The 15,285-nt window shown below is 41.7% G+C and overlaps 1 protein-coding gene across 3 annotated transcripts in view; it reads left to right on the forward strand.

Moving 5' to 3' along the window:
* STAC (SH3 and cysteine rich domain) overlaps positions 1–15,285 on the forward strand; it is a 355,507-nt gene that overhangs the window by 104,050 nt on the left and 236,172 nt on the right. For all 3 annotated transcript variants that reach the window (XM_061395838.1, XM_061395839.1, XM_061395840.1), the window contains exon 3: positions 15,078–15,220. In XM_061395838.1, the coding sequence (XP_061251822.1) occupies positions 15,218–15,220 (3 nt within the window). In that variant the 5' untranslated portion in view covers positions 15,078–15,217. The remainder of the gene's footprint in view (positions 1–15,077; positions 15,221–15,285) is intronic.

Below are 15,285 nucleotides of genomic sequence, written 5' to 3' on the forward strand. Positions count from 1 at the left end.
AATCAAAAGTTTTCATCTCTTGTTCAGCCACAGTTTGACAATGTGCTATGGAAAAATTGGTGCCCTGATTAAAACCCAGATATCCTGGTAAATCCTAAAGGAGATCAGTCCTGGGTGTTCATTGTAAAGACTGATGTTGAAGTTGAAACTCCAATCCTTTGGCCACCTAACGCGAAGAGGTGACTCATTTGAAAAGACCCTGATGCTGGGAATGATTGAGGGCAGGAGGAGAAGGGGACGACAGAGGATGAGATGGTTGGATGGCATCACCGACTCAATCGACATGGGTTTGGGTAAACTCCAGGAGTTGGTGGTGGATAGGGAGGCCTGGCGTTCTGCGGTTCATGGGGTCGCAAAGAGTTGAACGCGACTGAGTGACTAAACTAAACTGAACTGATCTTGGTAAAAGCTGTTCAGTCAGAGTGGACAAGACCATCTTCTCCCTTTTTTCTGTTCATGGAAATTTTATTAATACAGAATAATCTCCACTGACTATGGGGAACATCATACTGGGATTTGCCCACAAGATTTCTTCATTCCTATTTCCACTGTCTGCTCTGGGATTCCTTTGTCTCCAGCATAAACTGCAGTGTCCAGGAAATTACTCCACATTTTCTTCCCTTCAACACAACACAGCATTTTAAGAAATTTACTGTAGTCATTCAGAAAAGGAAATATAAATGCAACAAACAATAGGGAGATAACAAAGATTCCAAAAATCTCAGAAGGTCCTTACAAAACTGTCTCTGGACTAGGATGAAGTGTGGATGCCCCCATCCTTCTCAGAGGATCTCCTAATTTCCTTGTGTATCTAGATGGCCCGAGGATTGTTGTTGTTGTTCAGTTGTTCAGTAGTGTCTGACTCTTTGCGACCCCATGGACTGTAGCACACCAGGCTTCCCTGTCCTTCACTATCTCCTGGAGCTGCCCTGAGAATATATCTTTCAAAAGAGGATAGGCTTCAGAGGGATATGGACAGGGGTTTAAATGCTGCCTCTATAACAGAATCAGCTAGAAATTCTGGCAAATAACTTCTCACTTATGATGATGAGGGACATCATTTCCTCACTTATGAAATGAAAATACCAAGTCATACAGCAATTGTGGAGAATAACTTCCATAATGAAAGTGAAAGTCATTTACTCATGTCCGACTCTTTGTGACCCCATGGACTACAGTCCATGGAATTCTCCAGGCCAGAATACTGGCGTGGGTAGCCTATCCCTTCACCAGGGGATCTTCCCAGCCCAGGGATCAAACCCAGGTCTCCTACATTGCAGGTGGATTCTTTACCAGCTGAGCCACCAGGGAAGCCCAAAGATGTGCTTCCCTGACCAGGAATCGAACCCAGGCTGCAGTGGAGAGAACACTGAATCCTAACCAGTAGACCACAAGGGAACTTGACTTCCATAATGGCTTAGTATAAATTAAGCAGAAGTGTGTTTCTCTTTAAATCATTTTGTGGGTATTACCTCCATCATTGTAGTCCAGGGATGAAAACTTCTTTCATGGGACTATACAAAAAAAAGCCAAGATGTGGGGAATGGTAACATAGACTTTAAATGGACAGAGAGACTCAGTCTATGGAGCCTTGGTTAATGGCAAAGCTTTACTCAAATAAACATCTCAGGCAGGTCTTATTACCAAGGTGTACTTTCCTTCTAAGGTTGCTGCACTAAGAGTCCTTGTTGCTCCAGATTCTGCCAAGACAACACCAGATTGTTATGGCAATTAGACCAAAGACCTGGTTATTTTGAAATTTTTTTCATTTACTCAAGTTCTGCATGTAAACAAAAGGGGGTGGGGGCAGTAGCCAACAGCTAGAAGCCATTCTGACTTTTTCTCCTGAGCCTCTAATGTATCAGAATTATCTTTTTCCTTGTGTAAATGACTACAACCCAAAATTCACCCCCATCCATCTCCCTAGGAATTTGGGGAGGGAAGCATGGTAGTCTAATGTGATTTGGCTGATATTGGAAAAGAGATTCAAGTGTGCATTTTGAAAGCAGAAGGAGTTACAGTAATAAGACAACACATATACCTGGAAGGAGATTCAGAGAAACATTTGAAAAGAAAAGGGGTCATGGGAGAACTGAGGGAAATGAACATTAAAGACTGTTTTGCTTAGTTGAGATTTTCAACTTCCAGAAGAAGTAACAAATTCCTGTCAATGATGAATCAGTGATTTCATCATCACTTGTCATAATTCTCTCCTTTTTCTCATGTGCTGAGCTGTCTTTTCCCATCTGGCAAACTGCGATTCACATGCCCACAATGAGCTCAGTTGCCTCATTTTCTGTGAATCCATCGGAGGCATTCACTCTCTTCCCTTAGCTCCTAAATACTAGACTCATGCATCAGTTGGGTCTCTTCTCCTGCCATATTTAAAGTCTGTAATGTTCTGTCTCTCTGATCACTAGGCTATTATGTCATAAAAGCAAGAATCACATCCCATACATCTTGATTCTTCCAAATACTGCCACTGCCTTAGAACATAGTAAATGTTCAGTAAATGTTGGGGTTTTGGGGGAAAGGGGGTAAAGGATGGAAAAAGTAAATGTGTTTCCATCTGAATTCCTTCACATTGCTCTTTTTCCAGTGTTGGTTTCTAACTTTGATCTTCCTCAAGGTGTTCAATTTACATAGGTAATTTTTTCTGAACCTCAAGAATTCCTGTTTGTTTGTTGTTGCTGTTTTTCTATTCACTCTAATACCGGAGCTTTCCATATATCTTTCTAGATGTTATTATCTACCTGCTCTTTGGAATTACATTGCTTCCAAATTCCAGATATACATAACATACCTTAAACCCAGTTGTGGTAAATTAGTAGCAGATGTCTGCAGTGAATTTCTAAAGCCTATGCAATGATTTTCTCTTCCAGAAATTCTCTTGTACATTTTGCTATATTTCCCTTGTGTGGCCTTTTGTGACCACCAAGAGGACACTCCATAAGTATATTTTTCTTGGCCTAGATTTATCAAACAATTTAGCAGCGTTCTCCTGTGCCCATCTAGAAGAAGGTCAAGTGAAGGAACTCTATCTACACCCCATTTCCATGTCCAGTTTGCTCAGTTTTGAGCATAGTGGTTTGTGCCTGGTGGACCTGCAAGAGACAGAATTTCCACAACTGAACCAGCAAATTCTGCCTTTCTCTTGACCTCTTTGTCTAGCTTCATGTAAATCTTCTAAAATAAAGCCTCCACTCCTATGCCCAACTCAAATTTTCTAGCATGATACTTTGTAATTTTGAACCAGGCCACTTACATTCTAGCCTGAATTGTTTCCATAAATCCTTTTACACAATTTTGACTCATCTATAATTAATCATCATAATAAAATTGTTAAATTCCATTTATTTCTAATACCATAAATCTTTCATACTGGTAATTTGTGGTATGCCATGACTAACAGAATAGCCTCATTAGCACAGTCCAGAGACCTAGAGCATGACCTTGCTTGAATACTGTTAGTCCTCCTTATCTTGTTTTCAGTAAATCCAATAGATTAGAAAGGCTGTTCCTCACACACAAGTCTTTCCTTTATGGCTCTTTTCCTGAGAGCTGTATTGAAGTAGGGAGTGTCTCTCCTAATATGCCTTCTAGTATTTCTCACTTTTTTTTAAGTATATATAATTTATTGAAGTATAATTACTTACAATGTTTCAGGTACACAGAAAGGTGATTCAGTTATACAAATATACATATATTGTTTTTGAAATTATTTTCCATCATAGGTTATTACAAGATATTGACTATAGTTCCCTATGCTATCCAGTAAACCTTTGTTGCTTGTTGCATATCAGTTTTTTAATTAGAAATCTAGTATTCTATTCATACTAAGTCAAACAAGTGGAATCAAAATGTCATAATTATTTTAGGTAAAAATTCATAAGTTTTCTAAAATATGTATGTTATATGTATTTATATATATATGTGTGTGTGTGTGTGTGTACACAAAAGCTTCTACTACACTTGAAAAGGCTTGAGAAAGAATATATATATAAAAAAAAGAAGAGATGGAGAAATTGGAGAGCATAAACTAAATAAAATAGGAGCACTGAATATGAAATAGAAAAAGTGAAACAAACTAGGTAAAAGATCATCATATGGTTCAGTTGTTTTGAAACATGACTGCTCATTAGAAACATATCTGGAGCTCTGGTGAAAAATGCAATACCTGAGCATTTGTATTTTTCAAAATATTTCAAGATAATTCTGATATGCATCTGGATTTTAAAAAGTGACTACAGGTTTGTCTATTAGATCCTAGTTTTGGTGATATAGGGTTCTATAATTTTTCTGTTGACCAATAATTATACACTGGTATTAAGTGGGTAATAGTTACACAATCACAGTAGTAAAAGATGTTTATCAGTTTTCACAATCAATAGCCAGACAAAAAATAAAAGATAGTTACAATTGCAAGCCATAATGGGAACATGATTAACTTAACAATATAAAATAATTACATACAATTTAGCAGGGGTCAAGCAGAGTGATGTGGTAAGTGGAAGGGCCTACATGCACATGTTCTCATCCACCCAGCCAAGACCAAGCCCAAGTGAGGACTTCCCCTGTGGCTCAGACAGTAAAGCGTATGTCTTTTGGTTGGTGCATTTAATCCATTTACATTTAAGGTAATTATCAATATGTATGATCCTATTACCATTTTCTTAATTTTGGGGGGGTGTTTATTTTCTGTAGGTATTTTCTTTATCTTGTGTTTCAGCCTAGAGAAGTTCCTTTAGCATTTGTTGTAAAGCTGGTTTGGTGGTGCTGAAATCTCTTAACTTTTGCTTGTCTGGAAAGCTTTTGATTTCTCCATCAAATCTGAAGGAGAGTCTTGCTGGGTAGAGTATTCTTGGTTGTAGGTTCTTCCCTTTCATCACTTTAAATATATCATGCCATTCCCTCTGCCTTGCAGAGTTTCTGTTAAGAAATCAGCTGTTAGCCTGATGGGTTTCCCTTGTATGCTATTTGTGTTATTTTTCCCTTGTTGCTTTTAGTATTTTATCTCTGTCTTTAATTTTTGTCAGTTTGATTACTGTGTGTCTCGGTGTGTTCCTCCTTGGGTTTATCCTTCCTGGGATTCACTGTGCTTCCTGGACTTGGTTGACTATTTCCTTTCCCATGTTCAGGAAGTTTTCAGCTATTATCTTTTCAAATATTTTCTCAGGTCCTTTCTCTCTCTTCTCCTTCTGGGACCGCTATAATATGAATGTTGGTGCATTTAATGTCCCAAAGGTCTCTTAGGCTGTCTTCATTTCTTTTCATTCTTTTTGCTATATTCTGTTCTGCAGCAGTGATTTCCACCATCTGTCCTCCACGTCATTTATTCGTTCTTCTGCCTCAGTTATTCTGCTATTGATTCCTTCTAGTGTATTACTCATCTCTGTCTGTTTGTTGTTTAGTTCTTCTAAGTCTTTGGTAAACATTTTTTGCATTTTCTCAATCTTTGTCTCCTTTCTTTTCCCAAGATTCTGAATCCACTTCACTATCACTATTCTGAATTCTTCTTCTGCAACATAGCCCACCTCAACATCATTTAGTTGTTTTTCTGAGATTTTATCTTGTCCCTTCATCTGGGACATAACTTTCTGCATTTTCATCGTGGTTAACTTTGTGTAATATGGTTTTTGTTTTAGCCGCTGTGAGACTGTGCTGCTTTGTGCTTCTGTCTGCCCTCTGATGGATGAGACCAAGAGGCTTATGTAAGCTTCCTGATGGGAGGGACTGGCTATGGGAAAAACGGGATCTTGCTCTGGTGGGCAGGGCCTTGCTCTGCAAAGCTGTAATCCAATTATCTGCTGATGGGTGGGGTTGCACTCCCTCTCTGGTAGTTGTTTGGCCTGAGGTGAACCAGCCCTGGGTCCAGGGCTCTCAGTTCGGTTCAGTCACTCACTCAGTTGTGTCTGATTCTTTGAGACCTCTGTCCACAGTTCTTCAGGCACTCTGTCTATCAGACCTAATCCCTTTATTCTATTTGTCACTTCCACTGTATAATCGTAAAAGATTTTATTTCGGTCATACCTGAATGGTCTAGTGGTTTTCCCTACTTTCTTTAACTTAAGTCTGAATTTGGCAATAGGAAGCCCTACCTAGAGCTCTATGGTAGGGTTAATGGGGAACTCCAAGAAGGTATACTCCAAGGGGGTCTTTCCAGTGCCCCCGTCCCTGTGATGAGCCGTTGCCAACCCACCTCCACAGGAGGCCCTCCAACACTGGCAGGTAGTTTTGGTTCAGTCTCCTGTGAGGTCACTGGTCCTCTCCCCTGGGTCTAGGGGCACACAGAATTTTTGTTTGTGTCCTGCAGGACTGGAGTCTCTGTTTCTCTCAGTCCTCTGAAAGTCCTATAATCAAATCCCACTGGCCCGCAAGGCCAGATTCCCTGGGGATTCCCAGTTCCTTTATTGGATCTCCAGGCTGGGAAGCCTGATGTGGGGTTCAGAACCTTCACAATAGTGCGAGAACTTCTTTGTTATTATTGTTCTCTAGTCTGCGGGTCACCCACCTGGTAGGTATGGGATTTGAATTTATCATGATTACGCCCTTCCTACCATCTTGCTGCAACTCTTTCTTTGTCTTGGATGTGGGCTCCACATTCTTTTTGGTGGGCTCCAGCATCCTCCTGTCAATGGTTGTTCAACAACTAGTTGCAGTTTTGGTGCTCTTGCTGGAGAAGATGAGCACGCATCTTTACTCTGCCATCTTGAACCAGAAGTTCCCACTCTTTTGACTTATAGGCTTACGTGCAATTAAGTAAAATGATAGTTGAATTTAAGTATACACAGCATTTCACAAAATGTTTTTATATATACTTAGTATATCTGATAATTCTTTATAAACGCCCATTATATAATCAATGCAAGCTGCTGGGTCTCATAGAGGCTAGACCTAGAAGGAGTACACCATCACTTTCAGTGCATTCTCTGGGCCAGAGCTATGGCCAGCTACATTCACCTATGACCTGTACAGACTTCCATGCTTAGAAAAAAGCTCTGTGCTTGGTTTAATGTTCTGCCATGCCATCTTGAAATTTTTAATAACTTTTGAACAGGAGGCCCCACATTTTAATTTTGCACTGTATAATTAAACAATATGGTGTTTTGGATAAGAGAATTTTCTGTTGTGAAATATTGCCCAAATACTACAGGATGTAGCATTCTTGGCCCTACAAACTAAATGCCAGTGTTCTCCCAAGTTAGGATGACAACCAAACTGCTCCCGAACTTTTCCAAACACTCCTAAGGGAGCAGCAACTCCCACTCCTCCCCCTCCACCGGAAACCCACTGACTGAATCAGATCCTCTTCCATGCTATAATTATGCAATCCTGGGTATATTTTCTTTAGAGCTTTTTAAAAGCATTATCTATTCATTGATATACCTTCCACACTGAAATGTAATTTCTTAGTATATTTGACCAGATGGCATCACAGTGCTATAAAATCATTGTTTAATCATTATAATAGTAGTCAACAACCTTACTTACTTAGCACAGTGCTTACGTTTTCTCATCTGTAAAATAGAAATAATAATAGTTACTTTATTCTGAGACTTGAATCATATCATGGCTTTAAAGCTGTTAACACACTGCCTGAGATTAGAAAGATTTGATCCAGTAGTAGTATTATAAAATTACTCACTGTATAATGATGGAGGAGGTAGAAATCATGGAAGTCGAACCCAAAAATGGTGTCAGTGTTGGAGTCCTGAAGCCTGGTCAAGGGGGATGTGGTTTTACCCAGGATAGTCTGAGACTGCAGTCATGAGGAGACATCACAGGGGAAGCACATTCAAGTTTGTATCTGGATAGTGTTCGATGCTATTCAGAGGATACAAGAAGGAAGGAAAATCAGAGAATCCAGTTTGCAAGCTGGCAGTCTAAAGTGAGGGCAGCTGTGGTGCTTGGGAGGGGGTGGATTTCCTCCTTGTGCTGTGTATTCTTTGTATGCCCCCTCTCACCTTGAGTGCATCCTGGGGGGCTCCAAGTGTGAAATAAGAAGGAAAGAAGCATCTCTGAGTCAGTATAGACCCAGAGACTCTAAACTGTTTTGCTTGACTCAAGTCCTCCCTCAGGCTTCTTAATGGAAGGGTTTAAAGGGCCGGATGTCAGTTGAGATGACAAGGAAGAGATCTCAGGGTAGAATGCGGGAGATAAAACCTCTGCTCTAATTTCTTTTAAGGTCAGTGACACAAAGACAAGGGACAGAATGAGAGGAGCAGTCCCACTTCTCCCGGCTGCAAGAACACTCGCACTAACAGTAGCAGCAGCCCCAGCTACTAGCCACTCTTTGTTCAAAGAGCCATCCAACAATCATACTAAATGTCGTTTCCTCAGCTTCCTGTGTGTCAGGCTGGGGACCACTTAGTGTCACCAGGAATTCTGGCTTTGGCATTTTCTTCAGAGTGATGGGCAATACTTTATCTCATGCCTCATCCACCACACATGGGAATCTGTGTGTGCATGTGTGTGTTTGTGGTTGCAGTAGTCATTAGAGCATAAAAAAGATACAAATGTTCATGCTGTTTAATAGCAGCATCAGTGTTCCATCTATTTAACGGTTGACAATCACTAAATGGAAGAGCAGGGAATTGAACACAAGTCTGTTGAAATCAATGTCTCTGTTGATCAGTATATTAAAAAATCTGACTGCCAATGTGCTATTTCACTATTTCATTTTAAAATCGTATTTGTTATCACCTTTTAGGGACATTCTGATGGAATTTATAAATGGGCCAGTGTCAGAGCTTAGCATTAATGACTTTTTAACCTACTGAATTCAGTCTAAATTTCTTAGCTTTTTTCCACTAAAGTCTGGCTGCTCTGTGGCTCCTTTCCACTCATTCTCTGTAGTTTATGCACCCTTCATGTTCCCCTAGGTGAGTTATTCTGTTCCTCATGAGCATCCCATGTTTTCCATCCAATGAAATAGTACAGTGGAGCAGTTGAGAACCCACACTCTGAACCCTGCCTGCTGACTTTCAAATTCCAGCTCCTGTATTTACTAGCTCTGTAACCTTGTTAAAGTACAATCACTTAACCTCTCTGTGCCCCAGTTATGCCAATTATATCCATAAAATCAGGTAATAAAAGTATTTCACTTACAGAATGAATTTCAGAGTAAGATTAGTTAATATGTATAGGTTTAGAACAAAAATCTGGCCAGCAGTACCACACAGATGCTTGTTATTTTATCAGCTGCTGTGGTGGCCTCTCCATTTTTACCTACCCGAGTCTTCTCATCTATCCATGCACATGCAATGTGCCTCTCTTCTGTTATGCTGTCTAGCACATGGGATGTAATCTTTTCTGCCTTAAAACCCCCATAATGTTTAGACTTTTACTTAGCATAGTGAAGTGAGTGAAGTCGCTCAGTCGTGCCTGACTCTTTGCGACCCCATGGACAGTAGCCTGCACCGAGCTCCTCCGTCCATGGGATTTTCTAGGCAAGAGTACTAGAGAGGGTTGCTGTTTCCTTCTCCAGGGAATCTTCCTGACCCAGGGATCGAATCCAGGTCTCCCACATTGTAGACAGATGCTTTATTGTCTGAACCATTACTTAGCATAGAATTGTTTATTTTGCAAATTATAAGGAATAAATGGATGTTTCTATTGAAATTATATGGGAAAGCATTTTCTTTTCAACATGCATTTGAAAAGTTTCTACAGATGTGTATTACTTTCTAGCTGGTGGTACAGTGGGAAGACTTGCTACTCAAGGTGTGGTGCATGGACCAACAGCAACTATGTCACCTGAGGCCCAGTCAGAAATTCAGGAACACAAGCCCCTCCCCAGACCTGCTTCACCAGGATCTGCATTTTACAAGGTCCTTACACACTGAAGCACTAGTGTAAAGCTTTAGAACTTGGCCTAGATAAATTGGATCCAGCTATGTGGTTTGGTGACAAGAAAGATCTATGTAATCACGAAAGCTACATGATACTAAGAAACCTCTTTTAATATATAACAAAGCTGAAACATGAATCCAGATCTCTGAATCCAAAAACTCAACCATTAATCCATTAATCTATAATCTATGTAGTCTTGTAAGACTTGTAGTCTTACTCCTTGGAAGGAAAGTTATGACCAACCTAGATAGCATATTCAAAATCAGAGACATTACTTTGCCAACAAAGGTCTGTCTAGTCAAGGCTATGGTTTTTCCAGTGGTCATGTATGGATGTGAGAGTTGGACTGTGAAGAAAGCTGAGCGCTGAAGAATTGATGCTTTTGAACTGTGGTGTTGGAGAAAACTCTTGAGAGTCCCTTGGACTGCAAGGAGATCCGACCAGTCCATTCTGAAGGAGATCAGCCCTGGGATTTCTTTGGAAGGAATGATGCAAAGCTGAAACTCCAGTACTTTGGCCACCTCATGCGAAGAGTTGACTTATTGGAAAAGACTCTGATGCTGGGAGGGTTTGAGGGCAGGAGGAGAAGGGGACGACAGAGGATGAGATGGCTGGATGGCATCACTGACTCGATGGACGTGAGTCTGAGTGAACTCCGGGAGTTGGTGATAGACAGGGAGGCCTGGCGTGCTGCGATTCATGGGGTAGCAAAGAGTCGGACACGACTGAGTGACTGAACTGAACTGAACTGACTGATGTAGTCTTGTGGAGAAGGCAATGGCAGCCCACTCCAGTACTCTTGCCTGGAAAATCCCATGGATGGAGGAGCCTGGTAGGCTGCAGTCCATGGGGTCACTAAGAGTTGGACACGACTGAGCAACTTCACTTTCACTTTTCACTTTCATGCACTGGAGAAGGAAATGGCAACCCACTGCAGTGTTCTTGCCTGGAGAATCCCAAGGATGGGGGATCCTGGTGGGCTGCCATCTATGGGGTCGCACAGAGTCGGACATGACTGAAGCGACTTAGCAGTAGCAGCAGCATGTAATCTTGATTAGATCTATTGCTTAACCTTTCAAAATAGTAAGATGTTTACAATGTTAATGTCAACATGGGGCTCAAGTCCCAGCTTCACCACAAACTAGTGTTAATAGAGGAAACTCCTGTTTTTAGGAGTTTCTGCTGGCTTAAGAATGCATGAAGAGTTCACATAATTGCTTTGGGTCAGTGACTGTCGGGTCTCTGGTTTTACAAGGGAAGGGCAGTAGAGAGGGAGCTGGGAAAGGATGAAGGGCATGTCACCCACACTCTCCCTTTACTCTCTTCAAAGGTATACATGCAGTTACTCTATTTATTTATTTATTTGGCTGTGCTGGATCTTCCTTGTTGCATGGCGGGCTTTCTGTAGTTGCAGTTACTCTCCAGTTGTGGTGCTCGAGCTTCTTATTCCATTGGCATCTCTTGTTGCAGAGCATGGGCTCTAGGCACATGGGCTTCAGTAGCTGTGGTGCACAGGCTTAGTTGCTCTGTGGCATGTGAAACCTGCCGGGACCAGGGGTCGAACCCATGTGCCCTGCACTGGTAGGTGGATTCTTAACCACTGAGCCACCAAGGAAGTTACCCTTAAGGATTGGACAACTGTTTATTTTTAAGTACGCCAAAGGCTGAATTTCTATTAAGGTATTTTGCTTGAGAAAAAAAATAGATTTTAATTTATTGTTTACTAAAACTTAGTAATTTTAATTTCTTGCATTTTGTTAAAGTCTTAGTTTTTCTTCTGATTTTCAAAATGCTGCTGAGCTCCATAGGCTTAAATAATGTTTGTTCTTTACATCATGTTTCATGCTGTATTTGTTGTGCTTTTGAAGTTGGCTTCCCTAGGAGGAAGAACAAAGAGATTACTCAACATTTCCTAATTTTAATGCTCAGAATGAACCCTCTAGCACTCCAGTACACAGGAACATGAAAAAAGGCTGGCAAAGAAACATACTTTGCTTCTGTGGAGGGCCATGGCTTAGTGAAACTGCTGGTGCTAATCAGAGTGGCCTTGGTTTAGAGGGTGGCAGGGAGAGGGCTTAGGGAGGAATTTTCAGGGTAGGTTCAGAGTGCTCAGTCAGTCAGTCGTGTCTGACTCTTTGCAACCCCCTGGACTGTAGTCCACCAGGCTCCTCTGTCCATGGGATTTTTCAGGCAAGAATACTGGAGTGGGTTGCCATTTCCTTCTCCAGGGATCAGAGTAGGATTTTTAAAAAGCATCACATATCATTTTAAAGCTGCATGTGACCATGAAAACCAGGTAGACCCACCTTCTCACTTCTCCAAGAAGGCAAAGGAGGCCTAGAGAGTTTACCAAGGTCTTGACTGCAAATTTCCTGCATGGCTGGCACTAAAGTAGATTTGAGCAACAACTGATCCCTCTGGGATCATACAGGAATCTAAGAGAGTTACTCAAGTATCTCCCGTGTATTTATGAGGTATATATGTTATTAAACTTCTGTTTGTTAAAAAAAAAAAATCTTGGAGCCCTCTACAAAGTCTCCCAGATGGGATAAGGACTGTCTTATCTTGGGATCTGGAGTCTCTCAAAACCATCAAACATGTTGACACAGAGCTAAATTCAGACATGGGAATGAGTCACCTTGATCCTGGAGCCCGCAGACCTAGGGTAAAGCCTTTGATGGGCACCACGCACTCTTTTGGGTTCCAGACTGGGGCCCCAAAGCTATACTATGCACAGGCCCCAAACCCTCCCAGACTGGAGGGAAATACCCCGTCTCTCATGTCTCTTTCCCTTTATATTATCCAAACCCACACCTATGAGGGACTGCTCTGGGAGTTCAGACTTTCATAGGTAGGTGGGATGGTTAACATTCATCAGTGTCTCTGTTATACTCTGACAAAAAGCCGTGAAGTAGGAATGTTAAGGATCTGGCAACTTCCCTGAAACAGAAGAGGGAAAATACAGGAAACACAGTACACAGAGCTCTACATTGGCCTAATGGCTCTCAATGGCAGAAAAGATAAAACCCAATTAAAATGTCAGGAAATGATTATACTGCATGGGCTAATATTATTTCCCATTTAAACTTCACATTGAATATCTAAAATGTCATCAGTGCTAAGTGTATTCAGGCCACCTTCACAGGCTTCTCCAGGAGATGTGTGGTGGAAAAGTTTGAGAAGCACTCAAGTAGGCCAATGTCCTCCTTTTGTGGGTAAAGGAAATGAGGCCCAGGCCTGCTCTCTGGGGTTGTAAATATCACCAGTGGCAGATCCAGGTCACAGGTGAGTGGATGAAGGCCTCAGAGTTTGCAGTGAGCTTGGGGAAACCGCAGCACTTACTTCAGTCCATAAAAGGAGGCCCCTGGAGCCCAATGTACACCTGAACACATTGGGCTTCCTCACCCCAGCCAGAGCCTGCCGTTCATGGCTTAGTTCTTGTAGCCACATCACCTGTCCCACCGATGGCAGCAGCACAAGAGACCAGGCCTGAGACGAATGCTGTAGCTAGAACTAATTATTTACCTTTCCCTCTGCCACCAGAACAAATTACTTCATCCTTAAATACCCATCACTATCTCAACCACCCAGGTCACCCATTAACACTGGGACATTTCCTCATAGGGCTCTATACATCCGTAACCTAACAAATTCCAACTCCTTTTTAAAAAATATTTTTATTTATTTAATTAGTTATCTGGCTGGACTAGATCTCAGTTGCAGCCTGTGGGATCTTTTAACTGTGGCATGAGAACTCTTAGTTCTGGCATGTGGGATCTAGTTCCCTGAACTTGGGCCCCCTGCATTGGGAGCGTAGAGTCTTAGCCACTGGACCATCAGGAGAGTTCCAACAAATTTCTACTCTTTACTAAGTTCCCAAACCTTTCTATCATGCTTTCCGGAATAGTCTATCTGACATCAACAAAACTCCTTATCTTCTCACACCTGTTCTTTAAGATTTCCTTAGCCTCTCAGATTTACTGGCACCTGACCTGCTCCATGGAGTCTGTTTATTTGGGACCCCTTTGAGTGGTACCTACTTTTCTCTCTCACAGCCTGAGTGCCACAGGCTCTTGGAGAATGTTCAGTGGCATCCTTAATGCTTAGTGCTCTCTCTTTACTTTTCTCCAAGACCCACAGAAAAATATCTTTCAATGCACCTGCCATCAGACCATACAATCCACTACCCTTCTGCTTAGGTCTGAATATTTATGTATCCCAAATTTTTATGTGTTAAAATTCCAAAGCGTAAATGATGGTATTAGGAGGCAGGACCTTTGGGAGGCACTTAGGTAATGAGGTTGGAACCCTCCTGAATGGCATTAGTGTCTTTATGAAAAAGACCCCACAGGGCTCCTAAGACCCTTCTGCCTGGTGAGGATACAAGAAATTGGCAGCCAGAAGAGGGCCTTCACCAGAACCTGACCATGCTGACACCCTGATCTTGGGCATCTAACCTCCAGAACTGTGAGAAATTTCAGTTGTTTAGAAGCCACTCAGTTTCTGGTACTTGTTATAGCAGCTGAACACACTAAGACACCTTCCTGGTTTTCATTTTTTCTGACTCCTGGCCACTCCTTTCAGTGGAAGATATTTAGAAAGTGGCACATCACCAAGTATTGCTGTCATTCTTTTTGATGTTTTTATAACCTATCAAAATAAAAGAAAATCACAAAATAAGGGAAAGGGGAGAGGGACAGAGAAAATGGAGTATAAATAACAAGCCCCTTAATTGATGGAACAGAGATGGCTAAATACAGCTTGAGCTGGTGGTGATGGCAGTGATGTGGTGTGAAGACCCAAAGAAGCAAATTCACTCCTGCCACAGCCACATCCTATCTCCAAATGTACACAATCTTGTTGCATCAGGTACTTCTGAAGTTGGGGAAGCCAGATATCAGTAAAAACAGTGAACTTAGTTGAAAGTTTGATGAAGGAGCAGTGAGAAATGTGGATCTTCCCCTCTTTCCTACAAAGCTGGGTGACTTGCCTTTTCCTCTCCATGGAAGAAGACTGGATGTTGACTCTCTCAAGATCTTAACTTTAAAAAGACCGTGCCTTCAGAATGTGAGGCACAAAGAAGGTTAGGACCAATATTCTAGAACTGAAAGCAAGAGATTGAGCAGCAATTTTCCTGTTAAAAAGGGAGCCCCCAGCTCCCTATCCCTGTTTAAATCCCAAATTGGTGAATCAGCTTTATATAACATACTGGTATTCCTCTCTAGGGAAACAAGCCTGCTCAAGATAAAAAAATCTTCAAGACCTCTCGCCATAGACTTTGAGAGGCCCCACATGTCAGTGGCCCAGCCTCCGCCTGGTCAGTTGATAATGAAGTCCACCGTCACCATCATCCCCTGGAAAACACATGGTGAGTTTCCAAATAGTTTAATGTATGTTGCTAAGAACCAAAGATGGCCACGTATTTGGGAAGAC

The sequence above is a fragment of the Bos javanicus genome, chromosome 22 (genome assembly GCF_032452875.1).
Source record: "Bos javanicus breed banteng chromosome 22, ARS-OSU_banteng_1.0, whole genome shotgun sequence".
Classification (NCBI taxonomy): Eukaryota; Metazoa; Chordata; class Mammalia; order Artiodactyla; family Bovidae; genus Bos; species Bos javanicus.